At 38.4% G+C, this 24611-nt stretch overlaps 1 protein-coding gene and 2 long non-coding RNA genes across 17 annotated transcripts in view; 1 reads left to right on the top strand and 2 right to left on the bottom strand.

Moving 5' to 3' along the window:
• The window catches only part of LOC142831066 (uncharacterized), a 52086-nt gene extending 51782 nt beyond the window's left edge, over positions 1 to 304 (bottom strand). For all 3 annotated transcript variants that reach the window (XR_012906685.1, XR_012906684.1, XR_012906683.1), the window contains exon 1: positions 169 to 304. This is a non-coding gene — a long non-coding RNA (uncharacterized LOC142831066). The remainder of the gene's footprint in view (positions 1 to 168) is intronic.
• Positions 305 to 9259: 8955 nt separating this feature from the next.
• On the bottom strand, positions 9260 to 10513 carry LOC142831065 (uncharacterized). Its single transcript, XR_012906682.1, has 2 exons — positions 9574 to 10513; positions 9260 to 9356 (listed from the first exon to the last, which is right to left on the bottom strand). It is a non-coding gene; the product is annotated as an uncharacterized LOC142831065 (long non-coding RNA).
• Positions 10514 to 10697: 184 nt separating this feature from the next.
• The window catches only part of KCTD15 (potassium channel tetramerization domain containing 15), a 60355-nt gene continuing 46441 nt past the window's right edge, over positions 10698 to 24611 (top strand). The window contains exons 1-5 of one of the 13 annotated variants that reach the window (XM_075940096.1): positions 11207 to 11509; positions 12506 to 12689; positions 15332 to 15472; positions 16135 to 16176; positions 16940 to 17115. In XM_075940096.1, coding sequence (XP_075796211.1) covers positions 15455 to 15472; positions 16135 to 16176; positions 16940 to 17115 — 236 coding nt within the window. In that variant the 5' untranslated portion in view covers positions 11207 to 11509; positions 12506 to 12689; positions 15332 to 15454. Of the gene's footprint in view, positions 11093 to 11206; positions 11510 to 11726; positions 11744 to 12505; positions 12690 to 12833; positions 13417 to 13449; positions 15125 to 15331; positions 15473 to 16134; positions 16177 to 16939; positions 17116 to 24611 lie in introns of those variants that run through there. The other 12 variants (XM_075940094.1, XM_006113819.4, XM_025180082.2 and 9 more) reach the window with 12 other exon arrangements.

The raw sequence follows: 24611 nt of genomic DNA, 5'->3' as shown, positions 1-24611 counted from the left end.
TCCCCAGAGTGGGCAAAGGGCCCAGAGTAAATGCAGTTCAGTTACTCCAGACTGACTTTACAATAATGCAGAATTTAATGCTTCATAATAAAAGCAGCTTGTGTGAATATTTACCTTTACTAACACACTCTAAACAACATCTACATATGGGGTAGGATCAGAACTTACCCTCTTCCTGAAGTTCACCTTTATTTACAAACAATTAAAAATAAGGCAAGAAAGTTCATCTGAAGCTTTTTCACTGACTTAGCTATTTCTAAAACCACTATCTCCAGAACAACATCATCTACCCTCCCTCCAATCCTCACTTTTCCAGAAAACTCTGCTCATCTCCCTTTTATACAGGTGGGGGTAAGGCACCACCTACTTCCTTGAGTCAGCAGAATCCAATTAACCTTTTGTCAACAGGATTATCATTGCTGATGGTGGAAGTTTCAGGCAAATGCTGCCTGTCATTTAAAGTTTTTTACTTGACAACAGCTTTTAAAGGATATCAGATAAAATATTAAGAGTTGACATTGTAAGTTTTTACAGTTAATCACTGGCAAAGCCTAAACTTAAAGCAAAGGAACATATACAGCTGACTCAAAAATATGTTATACTAATAGGAGTATTGTAGCATCTTCTAGAAGATCCAACCAGGATCAGGCTGCCATTGTGCTAGTATAAAAACACAGGGATATTGATGATGATCAAAGAGTTTGCAATATAATTTGAAATAAGATGCAATAAATGAGTATGATAAGCAAATGGAAGGAGGCCAGGAATGGAGGCTGATGTGATAATGCAGATTAGCTATGGCACAGCTTGATGGTTCCAGATCATCTTGGATGTTTGTTTTTATTGGTTTATTTATTTAAATAAAATTCACAATTCCTGATTGCCACTTAATCTAACCAGATTGGTTGGCTGATTTCAAGTGGGCACTACAGCTGAGGTGTATCTTAAGGAAGGATTTGAGAAAAAGGTAATGGTCTAGCAAAGTAACCCCAGGAGAGATTTCCTGAGTGGAGACCTTTAAAAGAGAAGTAGGCAAATAGACAATCCTTTATTATTGCCTGTATTAGATGGGCAAAAATAAGAAAATTAATAAGGTGAACAAAGAATCAATGTGACACTAGGGCATATTAAAAACACCTAGACATAAAGGAACATTTTATTTTGGAAAATCAGTTTCCCTTCCTAGACAACAAAATTGTCCCAACAGCAGAACGTTAAACTTAATAATCGTTCACTGCATATTAATTTTCTCTTCACCACACTAAAATAAGCTTGTAATGGACAGAAACATAAACAGTATAATTGTTACTATAAACACTAGTCTATAGTATATAAACTAGTATAAGTGCACTATAGTAGTTCAGTATCACCAAAATCATTTTTATTCCAAACTAAATACACCAGATTTGTTAACAGATTCTTATTTGCAAATTCCACAGTTCACAAATTGATTATTGATTAAACACTTAAAATATAATACTGCTTTCCCTCAATACCTTCCCAGACTGAGGATTTTAACCGACAAGGATGCAAAAATAGTGACATTATGGTAAAATAAATAAAAAGTTTGAGCAAGAAAGCCAAATAAGTACATGAATCATCTACATAAACAATGGCATTTATTCTCTTCTCAATATATACATCTCCCTTTTTATGTGAAGAAGAATCAACATGGCTATCAAGATAAGAACATGCCCCTTAATTTACATAACACTAAGGGATTCATTCATAAGAGCACAGGCACTGTGTTCAGGGCAAGATAATGCCTTTGAAGGAGAAGCTACACATGATCCAAAAAGTGACATAATCCATGTATGATGAGCTACGAGGCCTCTCTATGCAAAATTGTTATTGGAGCACAAGCATCTTCCAAAAATGCATGCTACAATGCATATACATTATGAAGCTACATAAAATCTTTCCTTCCTTTTCTATTGGCTGCCATACCACACTTCCTGCATTAGTAAAGGTATCCAAACTGGAAACAAATTGTTTTTCATTTTTATGGCATTGTCAGTGAGCCTCTGGAGAGCTGATGATCTCCCATGTAAAGTTCTGACGGCACAAAAGCCAGAAAAGCCATTAATGCAGTCCTGACCAAACTTTTTGCCTGTGTGATCCCATTTTGAGACTTTGTGACCCCAGAGAGCAACAAAGCAACACTGCAACCAAAGACTCTCAGAATTTACACCTTAAATATGTTATCACGAAAGAGGACATGATAGCTGTTTTCAAGTATCTAAAAGCGTGTTACAAGAAGAAGGGAGAAAAATTGTTCTCCTTGACCACTGAGGATAGGACAAGAAGCAATGGGCTTACATAGCAGCAAGGGAGGTTTAGGTTGGACACGAGGAAAAACTTCCTAACTGTCAAGGTGGTTAAACACTGGAATAAATTGCCTAGCGAGATTGCGGAATCTCCATCACTGGCGATATTTAAGAGGAGGTTGGACAGACATCTATCAGGGATGATCAAGACTGCTTGATCCTGCCATGAGGGCAGGGGACTGGACTTGATGACTTCTCAAGGTCTCTTCCATTTCTAGTATTCGATGCATTCTATGATTAATGCTCTCTAATGTGACACATGGGCTTTTGTATTACAGTACAGCTTCTCGAAGTCCGGTGGTGTGATAGAAAGTGCACATCTAATCTGACCTGACACTGACAGTACATCAATACTGAGATTTGATCAACAGAAGTGCACCAAATCCAGCTCGAAATATTTGCTCACAAAAGATGCCAACAGTTTCCAGGCACATGTTGATATTCACTCTTGACAGTGAACCAGAACTTCAAGGCAGTAAGTTGGGCCTTTGTTTCTCACAAAAATCGACTGTACGAAATTTCAATGAGTTGTTCAGTTTCAGAGGCAAATCCATGGTATCAGGTGTGCACTAAAAGCACTTCTGTACCTAAAAGAGCTTCTTGTACCATACTTTGCCCAAGTAGAGGGAAAAGAATGCAACCTGTTCCTCCATCAGACTGAGACGCCCAGCGATCACTTGTGATTTACCATGAATTTTATCAACTACCAAGAGAATACACAGGGTGGCTTAAAAAAAGATTTTGGCACTGCCTTAAAGCACTTACAAGCCAAACTTTTCACATCTCAGAAAAGGCTAACAGCCTCCTACCAACGCACGCAAACAATTCTCTCTTAATAAGGCTGCTGCTCACAGATAAGCATCTTCTGGATTCAAATCTCTCATCTGATTGTTTGTATAACTGCCTGGTGCAAATGGCAATACGACATCTGCACAGACAGGTCTCTGGTTCTATTCCACAAATTCCATGCCAGGAAAAATGGCAGTCACTACGCATATGACCTCACATGTACTCTAGGTTTGAGGTCATGTGGTAAGGAGGCATTGATGTTGCTCTACAAAATAGTGGCCTTCAAACAGTATCCTTGGACTCAATGTATGTATAAAGTATCAGTGTACGGAGAGATTGCCAGATTGTAGATGAAAATGATGGCCTCCTGGCACATCATTTGTGGAGTAAGTCAGGACATATATGCATTGTCTTTCAGGCCAAATCTGTCTTGTTGGACCCCGCTTCCACAAAAGAGCTCATAATTCACCATTTGGGAGCCGCTGCATTAATTGATCTGTTTTTTGCCTAAAGGAGAGAGCACTGAAATGCATGTTAGGGTCCTTTCCAGATATGACTGTGCCCAAGAATTCTGAAAATGGTCCATGATTTGAATCAAAAGAGACTGCAGTCTTTTTCACCAGTTCTTTGTATCCTGCCATTTTTTGAGTGTAGCTTATTGCAGGCCTTTGCCGGAATAAACACGATGTACGACCTCTCCTAGAGGTGTATTTAATAGGGAACTGTCTGATACATTAGATTCAGTTTCTTCAGTGATACCAATGCAAAATCAAGAAGTCAGGGACACCATGTGGATTTGTAACGCTCCCTGGAGGACTTTGTGTTTATAATAAACCAGAGACTGAATTACAATAATCAATACATGTTTTTCATCTGTGACATATATAATATGGATAATCTTTATTTAATAAGCAACCAAAAGCTAATTAATGAAATTTACCCATGTAAGTTAAAAATACTCGTTTCAATAGAACATAACAGAATGGCAAAGTACAAAAGCTGAGAAATACCATATGGCAAACTGATGCAGTAGATATTGAGGAAATTGCATGTTGGGAGTTATTTTTGGCTTGTAGCAGTCAGGAAGTGATGATGATATATATATAGCCAAACATTTTCTAGATTATCTTTCCAACCTAATGTTATGTGCCTAAGATGTTTGGACCCTGCACTTTCTACTGAAGATTACTTCATAAAAATATTGATGTGTGAAGTATTTACAGCTGTGAACTGGTAGGTAATTTTAAAAAATCTAACTGAATTTAGACATTTTAACAAAGAAATGGCTTGTAAATTAATTCAGAATATAGACAATTTTACTAAACAGAACTCAGAATACCCAACTAAGGGGGAAAGAGAGAAAAACCTTGCCAACTTTCTAATTTGTGTGGCCACAGTTGAGTATCCCAGGACAACCCTCTTCAACCAACCAATGACAAATTATAGTATATGATGTCAGTTAACTGGCAAACATCATGGTGGCTTCCTTTTTACAGAATGTCCAGGACTGCAATTTTTTTAAACCCTGATCAAGTCTCTTGAACTTAGGTCCTTAATTCTTTCTTTTCCTCTCCACAATGCCACCTGACAAAAATCAGAAGAACTGATGTTCATGAGGCCCTGGAGGTTTTTCGCCTTCCTCTGTAGCATGGAGTACAGATCACAGCTGGAGGATTCTCTGCATCTTGGGGTCTTCAAACTATTTGAAGGCTTCAATATCTGAGATATAGGTGAGAAGATTATTCTAGGAGGGGGTGGGTGAGATTCTGTGGCCTGCACTGTGCAGGGAGTCAGACTAGATGATCATAATGGTCCCTTCTCACCTTAAAGTCTATGAGTCTGTGTACTTTTGAATGATGTCCCTAAAATAACTGCTTTTTCATATACTCGGAACATCTTTCGTATGAAATTTTCTGTGAACTGGTATCCTCTTCACATCTTCTGGTTCTAGCTCATTCTCACCTGTTGAAGCATTAGTGCTAGTTACAGATCCCTGGCATCTATACATTCTTCACCAGGACTCAGAAATGTGTCTTTTTTCCATATTCATTTCTGTGTTTGGCCTTATTTACCATGACAGAAGGCAAAATTCTTCTCCCAGCCACACCAATGAAAACTCATCCAAGTCAAGGTTTAATTGATCAAAGACACACTTGGGCCCATCAATTATTTTTGAAGTACTGATTCACAAGTTCAGTTCAGATTTCTGAAGTACTTGCTCAGTTCTTTCACCTTCTCTTAAAGGTCCAGGCACCCTGGACAGGCCTTGTGGCAGGAAGCCGACCAGAGAGCAGCACCCTGACCACGCGTTTCTGCCTGCCACAGGCATTTCAAGGCATGTCGGCCCCTGAAGCCCCCTACCACCTCCCTGGACCTCGCAGGGAGCAGACTCAGGAGTCCCAGGACCCATTCAGGGGGACCAAGAGGCGTGCACCCTCCTGGTCAGGCCCAGAGATTCAGTTCCTCCTCAAGCTGTGGGGCGAGCAGGAGACGTGGCAGGATCCCTGGGCCAAGCGGCGGAATGCCAACATTTATAGCTGGATGGCCACGTCCCTGGTGGAGCATGGACACCCACCCCGGACCATGGAACAGGTCCAGAATAAGATGAAGAAGCTCCGCCAAAGGATATGTCTGGGCCACTGAGCGCAACTCCCACTCAGGGGCAGGACCCTGTATCTGCCCCTACTACAGGGAGCTGCACCAGATCCGGTGGGGGGGAGGGGCGGAGGAACATCTTCTCCGCCCATTCTGTTGGAATCCAGGGTCGAGACCCCCATCATAGTCCGGCCAGAGGTCACCCCAAAGGAGGAGCAGGAGGGCCAGGGCCAGCCAGCTGTGCCGGAGGAGGAGGAGGAGATGGGCCCCCTACACATAGCTGCACAATGTAATGGTTTCTTAGTCATGAGTGGGAAGAAATATAATCCCATATAGAGATCTTAGTTTTATAGGGACAAACATCTAGCTCTCAGTCCTTCAGTGTTTCATTCTTGAAGGTTTTTTTTAATATTCACAAGTGATCTGTTTTATTAGTCATTATTAATTACAATTATTATTTAAAATAACCAAAAGTATTCTAGGCACGTTACAGTAACACGAAAAGAAAAGGCACCTGCCCAAAGAATTTATAGTTCATGGATTTTATCCTGTTCCCTTTGAAGTTAGAGGGAGAGTTACCAGTGACTTTAGAAAGGGCAACATTTTGCTAATTTCAAATATAACACAACAGGGCAACAAGTACAGAGGTAAAGGCATGCAATAATAAGATCAGATATAGACTGCAATATGCATGTATTGTGGTACTTTTAATAATAATTAAGAAATAATAGGTAAGAAGTTACAGTTGTAATTACTGTATTCATGGAAACAAGATGTTCTGATTTTTTTATTTCATTTGCACTTTCTTTGATTTGATTAGTAATTTCCAGATATGATTATTTTAAAAGACTTCAGTAAAATTATACTGAAAAGAGATTTAGAACATCTGGAAATCAAAACTTGTGCATGTGTTGGACCTGTTTCTTATTCTATTTTTGTTTTACTGTAAAATATGCATCATATGTTGTTTCAGGACAATATGAAAACAGATTAAAGAAAATAGAAATGAAGATACTTTTATTGATTTCTATTTCAACTCTTAATAATACTTTTCAATAATTCTTTGATTAGCATACTGAAAACACTCAAACTCAGACTGTGTAATGATAAGATAAAACAGGACATGTGTTATAAAATGGTTTTGTCCTTTTCAATACAAATTAAGCAACAAGATACAAATAAATCTTGATAAGGAAAATGCAAAATATTGTACTGCCTGTGCTATTTAATACCTAAAATACTTTTGACTTATAGACAAGAACTTTTAAAGTGCTTAAGGTAAGATATCCTCTAACCTCCAATTTTAATTATAATATTCCATGCCTGAGCTCAGGAATTTTATATTATGAGTTTGAATTTATTATATAAAGGACACAATAATATTGCTAAGAAAATAAGTTATGTTCACTTCTAAAAGTGTTTCTTTTTTCTTGTTTGCTGCAGTTATTTGTACGGTTTTTTAGTAGTTGAGCTTTAAGTGAAGCTCTGAAAAACAATGTTAGAATTCAAAATAAAGTGGAAGATTTTATTTTCAGGGTCACAAGTACCATAGCGAGATTTCTCTCTTAAACAATGACACTTAGTATCTGTGTAGTTCTATGAATACTTTTGAAGTGTCATATTAAAACCAATCTCTTGGCCTTCAGGCAAAGAGAAGCAATTAGTCTTGGAGTTGTGAATAAATAAAAATCCATTTATATACCCGTCCTTGACATGTACCTTGCAAATCTTAGAAACTTCATCTAGTGGGAAAAGAAATGTTAAATCATGAACACCAGTATTAATCATATTGCAATGCTGCTTCCTAAAACTGTTTAGTTTATATACATCTTTTAAGTATTAATTCATATGTATATATTCATACATATTGAAACATGACAACAAAGTGCCATTCACACAATTGAGCGAAAAGAAAGAAATGAGTGAGTGCATGCGGTGCTATATAGAACACCTTTAATATCGACTACAATAATATGGGTTAAAAAAAATCAAGAACAATGTCCCTTTTGAGACACCATGAAAACAATACAGTGTAATATGCACATCTTTTTCATTCTCAACTACTACTGTGTCTTTGCTTTGATCTAAAAAAATAAACCCAAAAAGCAAAACTCAATTCCTGTATGAGCCAGACATTTTATTACTGTGCAATACACTTGAATTATTACTTTTTGAGATGAGTTGGGACTGACTGAGGAAGCATTTTTTTCTTTCTGTTCAATAAAATATTTTAATTATTTGTTTCCTCTTTATTGGGCCTTGGTATAGAAGCACTATTTCCAGTTATGTTTTGATTACTGCTCATAAGTCTCATACTTACTTTATATTAGACCATAATATACAGATGAAATAAAAATTAAGCTTCCAAATCATATACAATTTTCAGGCTGTGCCTCACTGAGTATCTTATTTGGCTTGCCCTGCAAAAGAGGACTTAAAGTCTCAATGGGATTTTTTTCCCTCTCCTGAAACTGCACTTGTTGAACTGTTAAAGGGAAACTACAATCTTGCCCAATGCTATAGCAAGGCAGTTAATTGAAGATACTGTTATGCTCAGCAGGTTAGTTTCAAATAAAATCCCAACCTTTTGTGCTGGAGTTTCATAGACAATACAGACACTTCAAAAGTCAAAGGTGAAACTGTTGCCCTAAGAAGGGTACCTGAGCTGGTAGGATGGTCAAGGAAAAACAAATTTGAGTCTGTGCTGGATGCAAATCTCTCAGCTGACCTAGTTCTCATTCTCCTTTTCATTTCAGAAGCTCAGCTAAAAATCCATAAATTAAGGAAATTAACTGATGGAGCCTCCGGCATCTTTGTAAGCTATTTAAATCTTTAAATTTACAACATCTTCTGCATATATCAAGTAATTGAACTAACTGCAGGGATGTAACTTTAATGAGAAAATTTCCCTCTTCTGCTGCAGTTTGTACTCTTAAAAAAAAAACCACTACCCTTAGGAAAAAGTTTCTGTTTATTCCTGCCATGGAAGATAACTTTAAAAAACCACTCAATTTTAGGGGTTTCTGCTTTTTCTCACTTTGTTCTTGATGGTGCAATAATAAAGACATCCAGTTCCCACGCCTTCCTGCTCTGACCATAAATGTCAGGAAAAAGGACTAGTGTTAAGCCCAATGCTTCAGATTTTGCCTCTGACAGAGGAGCTCTCCGGTGAGGCCAAGCAATTCTGATTTCCCTTTAACCATGAAGTGGCCTGACCTTTGTAATAACAGCAAAAAAATAAATAATTACATAACTTTGCTGCACTTACAGTAGTTTACAGCTAGTAGGCGCTGAAGATCTAAAATGTACTTAATTCCAGTCACAGAGGCTGACATTTATTTCTAATATACAAACACACATACACACACACAAATATATCCTATTCTTACACTCTTAAGGTATGAAAAGTAATGATGTATTGAAAAAATGCAGAGGGGATGCAGGTCAAGGAAAGGTGTTCCTCTAGAGATCAATATGGCAGAGAGATGAACTGCAAAAATAACAAGAGGGTCGAACTGCATGAAATCACATAAATGAAACAAAGGAAACACAATTTGTTAAAAGTTTATTCACAGATCAACCTGATTTTAGGAAGAAGGGGCTGAGAAGGATGTTTTCATAGTGTTCAGTAGCCAGATGGATGATCTACAAAATGAAAAAAAAGAGATGATCCATATAAATAAAATAAAAGAGCCATTTAAAAAAAAAGTTTATTGCAGGATGTCTATCTAAGCTATTTATCTTATCTATCCATCTATCTGTCTATCTATCTTTGGTCTAGCCAAGCTCAATAGTAGGCAACTATCCCAAAATCCACATGCCATATTGGCCATCTGCAAATAATCGATTTAATAATAAATACCTTAAACCACCCGCACAAATGTTAAAAGTTTATTCAATGTAAACATCACCGTGGGAGAGGGGTGGGGGAGGTAGAGAATGCAGGTTTCCCTCTAGATCCATATCCCATATTGGGTTAGCTGCACACACAAAAAAATGCCGAAATGTATGGAACCAAATGAAGCAGCTTTTGTTAAAAGTTTATGGAGGATATTGCTGTGCTGGTTGAAGGGAGGGGCTGGGTGTGAGGTTCCAAAGGGGGAGGCACAGCGACGGGAAGCAGCAGCAGCGGCTGTGTTGTGGCCAAGCCAGCGGAGCGCCTGTGGAGCTGCCTGTCTGCCTGGGAAATCTTCATGGCAGACATCTCCATCTAGCCGTGCGCTATAATTGAAATGGCGCTTTTGGCCAGGGGCGGCCTGCCAGGGCGCTTTCTGCAATAGCACAATGCATGTCGATAGACGTCATTTGGTTTTAATGGCCTACAGGAAATTTGGCGTTTACAATGCGAGACATTAGCAAAGGGTGAAAAGGGAGAGAATGGAGGGAAAACGAGAAGGGGGGGGGGGGATAATTGCAATCCTCCACCCCCCAAAAAACCCCTCCTATCTGCATCTTTCATTGCTGTAGTTTTTTTTTAACTTGATCTAGTTTATCAACAAGTGCAGAGTGGGTGCTACCCTAATTGTAACAGAGGAGTCAAGAGATGTGAGAAACGTGCCCTGTGTTACTTATTTGGGAGCTGAAAATTTATGCCTAGTTGAAAGTGCCTGGGGAAATATTACATCAGACCAAATGACAATGATTAAAATCAGCTCCCCCCCCCTTCCTCCTTCTTCTTTTCAGTAAGTCTATTGAAGGACGTGACAGTGGCCTGATATTCCACAACATTAAACCGTTATCCCCCCAGCCCCGGAAGGAGAGGGGCTGGCAACCCAAACCGTTAGCAAAAGGATTCTGCAGCCAAGAAGAGAGGGGGGTTAGTTTGGGGAGGGGGGTGGGAAGTAGGAAAGTGGTGGGGGCTCGCCATCTGATTTTATTATTCTTATTAATTTTATTTGCAAAGGTGTTTTTTTTTAAATCTGAAGATCTCCAGCCAAAGGAGGGAAAAATATCCAATTTTCATCGCAAAATTAGCTAGGGCGAGAGCAAAGAGCTGAGCTAATTGTAGCCTAATCCTCTGCCCTGGAGGCGTTTGCAAAGCCCTGAGCAAGAATTCGCTTTTTTTCCTCCTCTTTTCCCTTCCCTCTGTTATTTAGAGACGGGATTATTGCCTTTCTTCTCATAACAGCCTCGGCAGTTTCATTTTAAGGCTTTTTCCCCCCTCCACATACATACACACACACACACACAAAATAAATAGAAGAAGCATAAAAAAGAGGGAGAGAGCGGGAGAGAGAAGAAGCAGCTTTAAAAATAATAATCACAGCAGGATCTAAGGAACAAAGATAGTAATAAAAGCAAAAAAACAAACCCATCAACACACAAACCCAACAGAGCCCAAAGCAAAAGGGGGGTTTGCAGATCTCTCTTCTGTGTTCAAGGTAAGAAAAGCTGCTCTGAACTGCTGTTCCTGTCTCTCCCCTGCATGGACTGGGGAGTGCGCATTGCATTGCATGGCTTTTTTTTTTTTTTTTTTTTTTTTTTTGGAAAGTGCCTCTTCTTGAAACTAACTCCGATCTTGGCTCTGGAGAAGAGACCGAGGGTTTTTTTTAAAGCTACAGGATCCATTTTCATCCACCCTCCTTTGATAGCGCTGGCGCTCTGTGTGTGTGTGCATGCATGTGTGTATGGTTTGTTTCCTTTTTCTAAGGCATGGCCAGTTTGGCTGGAGCCCCGATGCCCGGGGTTCCGAGGCTGCTGCTGCCGCCCTAGCCCCAGCACTGAAGAAGGCAAAGGATCCGGGGGCAAAGCCACAGCGCGGAGGAGGCAGAGCTAATTGGGTCCCGGGCTTTTGAATGGTACACAAGGAGCACTGGCAACAATTGCACTTTCCAAAAGGGCAGCTGCAATAGCAGCCGCCGCTGCCACCGCGTTGTAGGGCTGGGAGGGGGAATCTGGGTTTTTTTTTTGGGGGGGGAGGGGGTGTTATTTTTCCGTGCACTGTTTGTTGATGGAGGGAGGGGGATGTTTGTTTGTGGGGGCGCGGGGGTTGTTGACGGTGTTTGGTTTGGTTCCCCCTTTTGCTTTAAGAGGTGAGCCTCTTGGTTCTGGTGGAGACTTTGTGGGTCCGTCCTTTGGGGTTGTCTCTAGGGTGTCTAAACACAAAGGAGGAAGGCAGATGACAAAGCTTCGTATGGAAAACACGGGCGGTCTGTGAATGAAACTCTGGCGCCAGTCAGAGGGGAAGGCTTGATCTGGTGTAGACTTCAAACCACTCTAGGCTATAGTTTGCATTTCTGTTCCTACATGGAATGTGGCACACTTCTGCAGAATTAATACAGTCGTCTGGCTAGGGTTCACCACCATGGCTTGCACATTAAATAGATAGGATCGGAGGTGCGGGGCTTTCCCTGCATTCATCTAAGGCATCTCCTTTCTCGTTATGTGAGGATAAGTAAGGGACGCCATGTTGTGCTTTTTTTTTTTTTTTTTTTTTGAATGTTCTTTGGGCATTGCTGTATATTTCAAACAAAAAGCCAGAAGTTTCGTGACCGGTGTGCAGGGCTTACTGGTGATTTCCCTGACCATCAGCAGGGAAAGGCATGTGTGGGTGACGTGAAACTCACACTAAATAGATTGGAGAGTGCTAGGAATGGGGGGAGGAGAGTGGCGAAAAGGGTTGGTTTGGTTTTTTTTAGCGAGAGCTCAACACGCTCTCAAAAAGTTTCTGACTTGACCCACTTGCTGGCCAATGTCCAGTGTTTTCTGAACCTGGGTGCAAATGTTTTATGGGCTTGTAGTTTATAAGCGATTGGCCAAGGTTTTAAAGTAACCTGATCACTTCTTTGTCTTAGGTTTGTTTCACAAAATAAACAATCGGCTCCCAGTCGCCTAAGAGGCAGATTCTGGATATTATCATGTTTACGTGTTTATAGAGAGGAAGGCAATGCCAAGTCTCTTTAATTTTGACCCTCTGGCTGGGCTGACTCCTACCTCCCTGGAAATACAGACAGTGCCATGAAGCCACGAGAGTGCAAGGTTAAGTTCTTTAGCTGGTTATTCTCCAAAGTGCTTGAAATGGGGTGTCGGGCGGGGGGGTGAGGGAACTGAAACGGTGGTTTCACTTTTAGTGATATAATAGATCTGCTGTTAAAGAAAGAAAGAAAGGGGGGGGGCGTCAACGGGAATCCAATAAAGGAACCAGTCAGAGAACAGATGTTGGTGCTGATCTCATTAAAGACGAGTCAGTGGTCCTGCAGCAGACTGGACTTTGTGCCTTTGATGCACACACAGCGAGCTGGCTGCATATGGGTTGAAAGATGCCCCCTTTCAACATCTTAGAAATAGTGAGCTGTTTCATGGCAAGTCCTTAAACCTGCAGTTTTCATTTCATGTCTTAAATGTGCATGAAGGAATTAAACTGCACGAGTGAATAACAGCATTAGTTTCAATTAATTTTTATCCTGGCAACAATAAACTTTAGAAACAAAGCACTTTTACATCCTTAATTAGTCTTGGTTCCCATCTGTAGTCTTTTAAGTGTCTGTTTTGTGATTTAACTTTGTCCCTCCTTCAGAGCTGCTTTCTTTTTTAATTCTTCCCCTTTATGTCTTGTTATCCCTTCCAGACTGTTTCTTGTTTCTCTTCTTCAACCTTTCACCTCCCTTGTCCCAATCTCTCTGCCTTGCTCTGTGCAGTTTTTCTACTGTATTTTCTCAAAATCAACAGCAGTATTGGTTACCATGGCCCCAAGCTATGTGCAGAGGTGGGAAAGCTTCATCCGCCCAAAAGTTCTTACACTTTTGAAGTCTTTCTTTTAGTAGGATCTGACTGAAATGTATCATCTAGAGTGTGTATTAAATGAACAATATTCCTGTAGGCTTCAGAGCAAGAAAGGCAACACCCTGGAAAATTCTGCAGTCTTTCAGCATTCTCTGCCCTAGGGTGATAGCCCTGGGCATGGAGCTGAATGGAGCTCTTACAACTGCCTTCTGTTTACCTTTTATGGTTAAAATAACAGCTTAGCAAAGAAGCAACTTCATGGAGAAACGATTCAGTGAAATCATCTCAAGCTGTAGCAGCATAGCTAGTTTAATCACCCCTAGAGAGCTGAACAACTGTGAGCACAATGGGACACAAAATCATTTTGTGTGTAAATGAGCATGGCATTGTGATTATTTCACTTTGCATGGGCAAATAGTTTTTACAAGCAGTACTTATGCAGTTAGCTTAGAGAGGCAGAAAAAGATAAGCTGGCTCTGAAAAAATCTTGGTGTGTAATGTCTGAAAAACTAAATATTCAGATAATTTGAGAATCAGGCTCTATTGATTTTGCCTTTAGCAGCTTCCTGTGTTACTTATTAGAGCAGGGCTATTGGCTGTGCCACTAGTAGTGATGTTATACCCTTTTGTAGGCAGCTAAAGAACAGGGATTATTTTATATGGTTTAAAAATTGAATTTGTTAAAGTTTCTTCAATATTTACACTTCCAGTTTTAATTTTCATATCAGTGTTATAAAACACACAGATAAAGGCTTTCATGGGATAAATACCTTTAAGATCCAGCTCTGTACATTAAATTAATATATTACTTGCTATGATGAATTTTACAGTAGTTTATATTGAGAAATACATGCAAGAAGATAGTCAAAGTTGGATTAAGGAAACAGAAATATTTATTTCTAGGATTAATGGAAGTGCTTTTTACACCATAAAAAAGAACTGGCTTTTGTAGCTTTGTTAAACATTTGGGTTATTTTAGAATATTAATCTTTGTTAACTAAACAAACCTGTATTTCAGATCCCCTTCTGATTACCTCCACTAAAATAAAAACCTGAAATCCTTCAATAAGTATGAAAATCCATACAACATTATGAACTATTTTAGTTTTCCAGTGATTTTCTATAATTAGGTGGGGTTTTTTCAGTGCATACTGTGGCTGAGTGATGCCAAAAGCAGAGATTGTTCAAAAAGTCCCTCCAGTGAATAGTATAAATTAAATATCTCTACTCTACTGTATGGGTATGGCCTCACAGAGAGTCTCAGACAGTTTGCAGATCAAGGCATTTGCTGATGTACCAACATTAAACAAAATCGTAAGAAAGTAGTAGTGTTTAAATATGCACAAATAGATTCAGATCACTTGATCTTTAGCTTTCTATGCATATTTTAAAACTGGAGTCTGCATTTCAGGACAAACGGTTAAATGTAAGACTTATTTCAAGTCTTACAAGTTCTTTGATTTCATTTAGAAATTGTAGGGGTCCAGATGAGCCCTAATTAGGCATATTTTTTGTAAAACTCCATGAGGTGTATTTCCAAGGCAGCTGTCTCCTGCAAGGTCTGTACCTTTATCATTAGTGATAATACTTAGGGTTAGAACAAAGGCAGAGTTGACATGCAGCATGTAGCTACTGACCCTTACATTTATGAGAAGGAGTACAGAATGAACATGAGCTTGCAGTGCTCTTTGGTAGGAACACGTTCTTGTCTGTGTTGGTAGCCAGATAGAACATCCACAAATAGAGAACTGACTGCTAAAGTATTATGTTGCTTTGAAAAGTTAGTTGTTTTATTTGTGATATGGCGTATTTCCTAAAGATTGCTCGTAACAGGACCTTGTGGGAAAGAAGAAAGCAGCATCTTTAGTCATTAAAGGATTCAATCATTTTCCTTGAAGGTGGTGCTACAGTAAAAATGTTAATGCCAATTTCACATCGACTGACACAGAAGTTCTAGGACAGTGTTGATATTTTGTTCCGCATTCAGTGCAGATGTCCATTCTGCATTTGAAGAAAAAAGGATGTGGATTCATAATGGGGTGATGTATTTCTGTACTGGAGTAGTTTAAATTGTTCTGAAATACAATCTAAGATGTTGTGGTTTTCTTTGAAAGATGTCAAGATACATTATATTTGTATCCCCTTTCCATGTATTTTGGTAACCATGTTTTTTTTAAATAATCTTGTCAATTACATGTTCACTGAATGGTTATGGCAAGCATATTGTGCAAAATGTTTATTATTAAAAGAAAGTAGAGGCTTAGCATTCTTAGAAATGTCAGCAAATTAACCTGGAAGAATTTGGACATTCGCTTTCTAACATTGCATATAAAGTGCTTATCAGATGTTAGGAAGAGCTTATATGTTTGGTAGCATGACTGCAAAACAAAATACCAAAAAAATTAGATTATATTCAGAAATGTTTTAACTATAATATTTTGCATATGTTATTCTACACATATTTATTTGATTTAATTCAGTTGTGTAAGACACATTGGTGTGTAAGAACTTCCAAAAGCTTGAATAGGTTTTTCATTTTTCATATATGTTACCTATAATTTTTAAACCAAGTATGTTGGTATCTAGAAAAGTTATCATCCTTTTCATATAAAACCTGAAGACATTTTTGGATATATTTTGTCCCTAGCAGTCCCTTCCACATCAAAGGAGTTTTTGAAAGTCTTTTAAATATTTGTTTTAGGTTAATAGAAGCAGAAATTCAGTGCATGAATTTGGAAATCAGGTACAAATATTTAGACTGAATTCCATTTAATTTCAGATATTGTAAAGTAACAAATACACACATTTTCATATGTATATTTCTGATTTCTAATGCTACATTTTATGGCATTTGTGAAACCTTTGTGTCATGAAAACTTCAGTAATTTTATATAATATATATATATATATTTGCTGCCATTGCTTCCAGCTATTAATTTTCTTCAGTTTGAAAGCTTATTAGTCCCTTGTTATATCGACTATTAAGATGTAACCAATACTTATCAATTTATTTTGTAGTTATTAAAAATAAAATCTATTTTTCATAGTTTGATGTGAAATTTACTACATGTATAAACTAAATGCCTTAGGTGCTGAGGAAATCACTAATTTAGAGGTGTCTCGTTACTGAGACAAACTTGCAAAAACCCCTGAATCCCAATTCACAAATTGGTTATTCGTTTGTCAGGGGATATTTCACATCTAACACATAAGCCCGCGACCTTTAATTAGAATTTTGCAGTTTGTTTTATGCCCCTTGAGGCTGACACCTTGAAATTTTTTTTCTTGATTTCTTATTGCTAATAAGCATCTTTCTCTTCCCCTCTGGTACTTTGAAGAAAATGATGCAAATACACTTAATTACAGTGGTGGCAATAATTTGTTAGCTGAATATGTGATCAGGCAGATGCAAAAATGATCTGATTAGATCTGTGATCACACTAGAAATAAAGGTAACACACAGTTACATTTAAGAGAAACTGTTCTTTTTTGTCTTCCATTTCCAGGAGGGAAGAAGCATGTCCCGTCTTTCTCTAACACGGTCCCCAGTTTCTCCCCTGGCTGCTCAAGGAATTCCTCTCCCAGCTCAACTCACCAAATCCAATGCTCCTGTGCATATTGATGTAGGAGGACACATGTACACCAGCAGCCTGGCTACCTTGACAAAGTATCCAGATTCGAGGTAAGACCTGTGTTTTCAAGCTGTGTGGCTATTTCTTTTCGTTGCTTGGAAATATACATTTACCTGTGAGGAATATTTGGATGTAAAACACAATATATTACATATTCACAACTTATATGCAATTCAGTCTCCAGTTGCTCCATTAACCTCACTAGAGTTCTACAGGAAAAAAAGATTGCAAACTGTATGTATTATTTGGACAGTCCATTCATTTTCTTTCTCAGCCTCTTCCCCACCATACTGCTGTGTTTTAAGCACCTGTTGATGTGACTGTCCTATAATATTCACCACTATATAAATTGGTTTCTTTATTTTAAAACAACCTTTGGTTCAAAAATAAACAAGCCTGTCTTTTATGGGGGTGCTCACGGGTATATTTTATCAGGCAGTTAAAGCCTTAACAGAGGTGCAGCGGTGTAGGTTGGTAGAATTTTTAGCTGATGTGTACCCACTCATTCAACAGGATTGACACTAGTTACTCATTGTCAGCAGAATGCCTAGCACACAATGTATTTATTTGCAACTGCACGTCAGGTCAAAGTTGTTTGTAGTTACCGCATGCAGATTAGTTACTGTACATGCAGCTACTGGTGTGTCTGGCGATGATTATGTAATCTGGCCAGTATTTTAAGGCAGTAGAAATTGCAAAGATATGCATATATAAACCTCTGTAGTATTCATTTGGGGCCTTATTTTGTGAGGTGTGTAGCACTATGCAAGGTGCGCATTGGAGGTGCTCAGCACTTTGGGCCGTAGGGTGGCAACTGAAGAATATCAGTGATTTAAGAGTTAAAAGCATTTTTGTCAGAGTATCTCAAAAGGGATATTTGTTAGCTTTAGATTTTTAATGAAATCCACCAAAATTAGTATTCTGAGATTGAAGAATAACAGATTGTGTTTATTCTGTGCAAGGGTCAAATGCTTCACATCTAAATAACAGGAAGTGTGAGATGTACAGTACAAGGTGTTTGGTCACCCTGGCTAAAGAAAGCAGTTTTGATTCAAATGCAAACCAGGAATCAGGTCAACAGTGTAGTTGTCAGAGGTTCTGCTGGCAACATGACCTGTATTTCTGCAAAGAGACAGCTTTTTCAGTATAGAGGTACTGTATAAAGCTACATTTTTGTTTAAGTATTTTCCTGTTAGAAGAACTGGGGATTTTTGCATTGATTTGGCAGATTCCCAAGCAGTAAATGACATTTATGGAGACACCTTGAAATGCTTCTGATGTCATAAAGCATATGGCTGTTATTTCAGTCCAAGACTAGGTAGTGCATTGAAATGGTCCGTAGGAAAAAAAAAGCATTAATTGAAATGCCAATATTTTAAAATTAGGCAAAATACATGATTTTTGGGGAGACCATCTACTTCAAGATTCAGTCAAGTATTTAATTGCAAGGAAGAAATCTATCCATGGAGGAAAATTTATAACAGAAAAACAGATGGATGTTTCACAGAATAAAGAAAATACAGCGAATATGCAGCAGTTGCAGTGAAATAGCACATCTGCTTCCACATTAAAAAAAATCAGTGCTGACATTTTAGAAAATATGCCCCCATATCAGAGTTATTTAATAGAAACATCAATGGTATAACTTGCAAAATATAAATATGTTTAAAATAAATCCCCAGATTTTATTCAGGAGTTTTGGTTTATAATACAGACTTGTTCAAACAGTTGAAACAAAATAAGTGTATTCGTTTTGATTTTTAAGCTGCAAGTACAAAACAGTTATTGGTACTAGTGTATTGTGTTGTGCATTGTCTTGCATTTGTATGTGTTGTGTTATCTATTATGGCTTGAACTTGCAAACTCTTTTTCAAGTAGTTCTTGCCCATGGGTTCAGTGAATCTACTCATGTGAGTAGATGTTTGCAATACTAGACCCTTAGATTGTAAAGTTTGAGTAACATCATACAGTCAGAAAACCAAGAAGAGTGGATATGTAGTAAGGAAGTGTTAGAGCACACATTTTATATTTAAAAAGAGACAGATTCAGGTTATTTTATTTAATTTTGCTAGTGGGATTCCTGCAATCATTCGTTAGTTGACATGAATGGTTACCCCAGTCCTTACTCAGAAGGGCCTGCTTTCATTCCCATTGAATCCAATGGCAAAACGCCCAATGATTCAGTGTTCTGGATCCTCAGTAGTGTTGGAATAAATTAACAAAAGCTTTTGTTTTCATTGACCTCTAAAATATCTTCCAGGAGGTAATAAACTGCCTTCACAATTATCATGGATGAGAGAGAGATTTTCGGTCTTAAGCGGGTGTAGGAGAAAAGGATATATGTTACTGGGTGAGACAGCTGGGAATAGTGAAAAGTGCAATTAGCCCACTCTGCAAAGATGACATGCGTAGCCACAGATGGAAGCAAGCTATTTTCATGTGCACACAGAGCTTTTTGGATTATTTATTCAGGGTATTAAATTCTTTACATTTTGGTTATCAACATTTCATAAAAACTTCAAGTATTGTAGAGTAATCAAATCGTATAGGCCCGGGTTCAGCAAAGCACTTAATTGTGTGCGTAAGTCCTTTGCCAAATAGGCTTGGCTATGCTTTGCTGAATCTGAGATGCAGTTGTAGAAAAGAAAGTTGCAGCATCCTAAAAATTAAAGTGTAGGAGATAATCTTCATGTATATCTATATTACATTATTTATTTGCTTTTGCTGTGTGCTTGTAAATCTAAATATACATTTTTATTATTATTTGCATACATCTACACACTTGTGTGACACACCTCATATTAATGGAAAATAGAACAATAATTCAATTATATTTATTCCTCAGTTGTTCTTATAATTGGCCTGGTCCTGCAAGGTCCCAAACAATTTCAGTTTGCATTGGCTTCACTGGCAGTTGAGCATTCTCAACACCTTGCAAGATCTGGCTTAACAAGAACAACTATAGGAATGGTAAGTTCCTGCCTATACTGGCTTTTCAGTCACCCTTCTAGTATGATATAAATTACACCTGACAGCAGACAGCGTGATACATTTCTCATTGTAATTTGTTAGGATTGACCATGCTCAGCCCACTCTTGGCTTTTCTGTGTTCTGCCATTCATAAGTTATGTGTTTCAGCTGTAATTCATGAAAATAAAGAGGCTGGTTCTCCAACCATGACTCATGTGAGTAGTCAGTGATTTGAAGTAGTGAATGATTTGAAGTCGGTGGGCCAAATTCTGTACTCAGTTATCTCAGCGTAATTTCAGAGTGACTCTTAGGGTGTATCTAGACTACAGGGATTTTTCGAAAAAAGTGGCCTTTTTTTGAAAAATCGTTATCTGCGTCTAGACTGCCACCGTCTTCTGTTGACAGTCAATTGAAAGAATGCAGTGGTTTTGTCAACCGCGGAAAACCTCGTTTTACAAGGAATAAAGCCTTTTTTCGGAAATGCGCTTTCGAAAAAAGGTGCTATGTAATGCAAACTGTGCTTTTTCGAAAGAGAGCATCCAGACTGCCTGGTGTTCTCTTTCGAAAAAGTGGCTTGCTTTTTCCAACGTACTGGTTGTAGTCTACACGCTCTTTTTTGAAAGAGGGTTTTTAAAAAAAATCTTTCGAAAAAGCCTCTTTTGAAACAGGTGTGTAGTCTAGACGTAGCCTTAGAGTCTTTGGTGTTTATATCCGCACAACTAGGAGAATTTACTCCAGAGAGTGCGTTTTCGTGAGTAAAGGTTGCAAGAGGTTAGCCACATCTTTTTCTGCAAACCTGCTTGGGCTACATCATGATGCACTCCCCACAAGGGAACTTATTTAGTTACGCTATAGAAACAAATTCCTCCATAATGAAGTTTAACGCACATGTGCCATGACCTGCTCTTCTGTATCAGCTGTGTGAGTTAAAGAAGATAAAGGAGATGGAGCACTTAACTAGTGTGACAAATGGAAAGCTAATTAAATGGCCACTGTAAATGATTCAGTCTATGTCTGTATTTCTCACTTCAATCATTATAGCATGATATATATATTTTTTTCTGACAGAAATAATGTATAAAAGATATTTTGGTCCTTCCAAGAATAAAGGCAAAGATTCTGACTCACCTGTCATATCTCTCTCATAGATCTGTGCCAGCATGCCAAAAAAAATAAGAAACACATATATGACAGTTATGTGTAAAATTATCTCAGTCTCTCCATTATTAATCTGTTTTAATGGACAGTTACAATGTAGAGGCATGATCCTCTATTCCTTGCAATCCTTTTCCTCTGAACTTCATCGAAATATAGAGCTTTGGATGTGCAAGGAGATTCACATTCTGCCTTGGCTGGATCTGTATACCGGATGTGTCAGCTCAATTTTATTCCATTTATTTATGTTTAATACATGCTGAAAAAGTCTTAACCCTGGTAATTTTAAGTTACAGAATTGCAAAAAAAAGACACTCTTGTGCAATCTCTCAGTCCATGTCTCATATTTAAACAAAGAAAACAGACAAGTTAATAATATTTGGCAGCCAGGTTCTCTAGAAATTTCATTCATGTTTTCACCCAGACTATCTCTAACACAGTCCTCTTACACATTGACACTTGAATACAGATTTCCCTGACAGACTGCAAAGGCTCTGGTGACACTAGCACACCCATAAAGTGAACTGAAAATGATATATATGTATGTATCTAATAGGATGGGATAGTTCTTTTAAAAAAGAAAAGTCCCTTATTGTATATCTATTATTGTACATACTGTCACAACATGTGCACACGATGCATAAAAAAGCTGCCAAATACTTTAATGGAGCAGTATTAGAGCCCAAATCCATATGCAGATAGTCAAAATCTCAAAGTTTTTACTGATTTTTCCCCCCCAGTGGAAATTTTAATTTTTTTTTAAAAGGAAAGATTTTTCCAGAAAAGTTGTCTTATTTTGTGACCAAATTTAATATTTATCTTCTAGAATAGGAGTGTATTCTTTGAGCTAAATATATATACCAGAAATATCCTTAGATAATTAAGATGTGTTGTATATCCTTCCAGTAAATATATGTTTTGTTCTTTTAGCTTAATACATTAAAAGCTCTTAGGTTTTCAGTAGTGTTCGTTTTGTGGCATAAATGAAGGAACATCTGGAAATTTTAATGTAAAGCTGAGTTACAGCAAATTTACGTGTCGGTGTAAGTGGGAATAGTGTGTAGCTCTCTCCTCTTAGCTAAAGCCCTTTGTGCTTCTTTCTCCCATAACCACATACAGTCAGAAGGGAGTACTAGCGTCAGTTTCTAATGTTGTGGTTTTTCATTGGCTTTGTCCCAATCAGTGCCATGTAGATGTGGTGTAGGATATATTTTTTACATATTTTTCTCATTTGAGAATCTCTCACATTTTATCTCTCTCAACCATTTTAGTGTCATGTGATGGTTTACGTGCTAATCTGAAGTCACGTTTGGACATTCTTGCTGTGTAAACTGAAAATGGTAATTACATGCAATTAGCAAACACTGAAACACTGTACTATATATGGGCAAGTAGACTGAAATTCACCCTATCCCAGTGTCGGGGGCAGAGATGGAATTCAGTCCCTACCCTATGAGCAGTCTGTGGGGCTAAAACTCAGAACCTTTGAGACCAATACTCCAGTCGTAGGTTAGAATGACATCTGCTACCCCTATGTACCTTCTGAGCAGTGGTTCTAGGCTACTGGAACATCATGTTTATGAATACTGTGTTTCTTTCCTGGCTATTCCTCCCTCCACGCAAGTCCACCAGTGCACAAACACACAGTATGCATGTGGCATTTTGTTCCTCCTCGGAGCTCACACCTCTCCCCCAGGCGAACCCATTAATTGGCTTAAAATGAGTAAAGAACTTTAGGCTATCCATCCACACCACTGTGAATTTCACCTTTAGTGAGTTTTCCCATTTTAGTCAATGATACAACTCTCATTCAGTTCAGTGGAGCAGAATTGGGCTTCTACTCTGTATGGGTTCGTATCATACTATTATAATTCAATGGGCAAACTTTTTTATGAGTTTGGTCCAGCAAGCTTATATACCTGCAAAACTCCAAAACTGGAATTTTGCTTTTGCATGGACTTCATGCTCTTTATTTTGAATATGTATTATGAACTTAAACCTCATGAACTTAAAATATCCTTTGGGTTTTTGCTTTAAAGTGAATTTCCAGTTACTTTCTTCTTCACATCTGTTTTCCTCCATTGATTAATTTCCAGCAGAATCCAGTGAAAACTCTGATAAAGAAGTAGAAGCCCCTTTTTTACAAACATTCAGCACAGTATGCAATAGAGATCACACACTGATAAATTAGGTTATGTTTTTGGGTGGCAGAGAAATTGAGGATTTACTCAGAAAGGCAAGTCTTTTAGGGTATGTCTACACAGCAAAGTTATTTTGAAATAACAGCTGTTATTTCAAAATAACTTTCCTAGCATCTGCACAATCCAACTGCTATTTCGAAATTAATTTGAAATAGCGGAGGGCTTATTTCGAAATTGGTAAACCTCATTCCACGAGGAATAGCACCAATTTCAAAATTGCTATTTCGAAATAAGCGCTGTGTAGATGTTTATTTTGAAATAGGGGGCCTCCAGCCCTTCCCAGGGTGCCCTGCTGACCGCCCTGGCCACAAGGTAACTTCTGACCTGATGCTCTGCCGGAACCAGTTCCGGCTGGCCTTAAATGCAATTCAGCGTCCAATCAGTGTGGATGCGCTATTTTGAAATAGCAAAAAACTATTTCGAAATGCATAATATATTTCGAAGTAACTATTTCGAAATTAGATATTTCGAAATAACGCTGTAGTGTAGACATACCCTAAGTGAGTTGCCTACTTCCCCTTATTGCTAGAAAACACAGGGTGTTCTTTTGTTTAAGATAAGCTTGTGCACGATACAGACAAGAACAGTTAAAAGTGTACCGAGTTTTTGTTCACAGTTTGATGTCCGTGCACCTCGTTTTATGTTGAATTTACATTTGATCTTTCGCTGTCATGGAAGAAACTTGCTATTGCATTTCATTCACACACATTTAGGGCTAAATCCTTTGACCCTTACTTTGTTGTTACTTGAGCAAAAGTCCATTGGCTTTCTGGGATTTTGTCTGGTAAAGTTATGCGGGATCAAGGACTATTTAGGGTCAGTGGTCCTTGCCCTCCTCCCCCGCTCAAACAATGTCTGCCTCAAACCACAGAAAGGGAGGGTTGCATTTAACAGTGAGTAAGAGTTGGAGAGAGGAGAAAGGAATTCTTACTCCCAACCTGGTAGCCTGAGGCATCCTGGGTGCATACTGGCAGTTGTCCTGTTGCTACTGTTACAGTCAAAGAGAGAGTGAGGGGAAGAGGGAAGGATGCCTGGGTCCAGAAGCTGGAAATCTGAGTTCTGTTGCTGGTTTTCTGGAGCAAGTAAATTAATCCAGTCATTTAGCTTCTCTGTGACTCTGTTTCCCCATATATAAAATAATGTTTTCCCGGAGCACTGTGCAATTTAATTTACTCTTGTCAGTGCTTTGTGATCCTTATGTGAAAGGTGCTGTACATATA

This window comes from Pelodiscus sinensis, chromosome 12 (assembly GCF_049634645.1).
Source record: "Pelodiscus sinensis isolate JC-2024 chromosome 12, ASM4963464v1, whole genome shotgun sequence".
NCBI classification, from domain to species: domain Eukaryota; kingdom Metazoa; phylum Chordata; order Testudines; family Trionychidae; genus Pelodiscus; species Pelodiscus sinensis.
The sequence above is the reverse complement of the archived record's forward strand: the minus strand, read 5'-3'. Positions and strand labels throughout refer to the sequence as shown.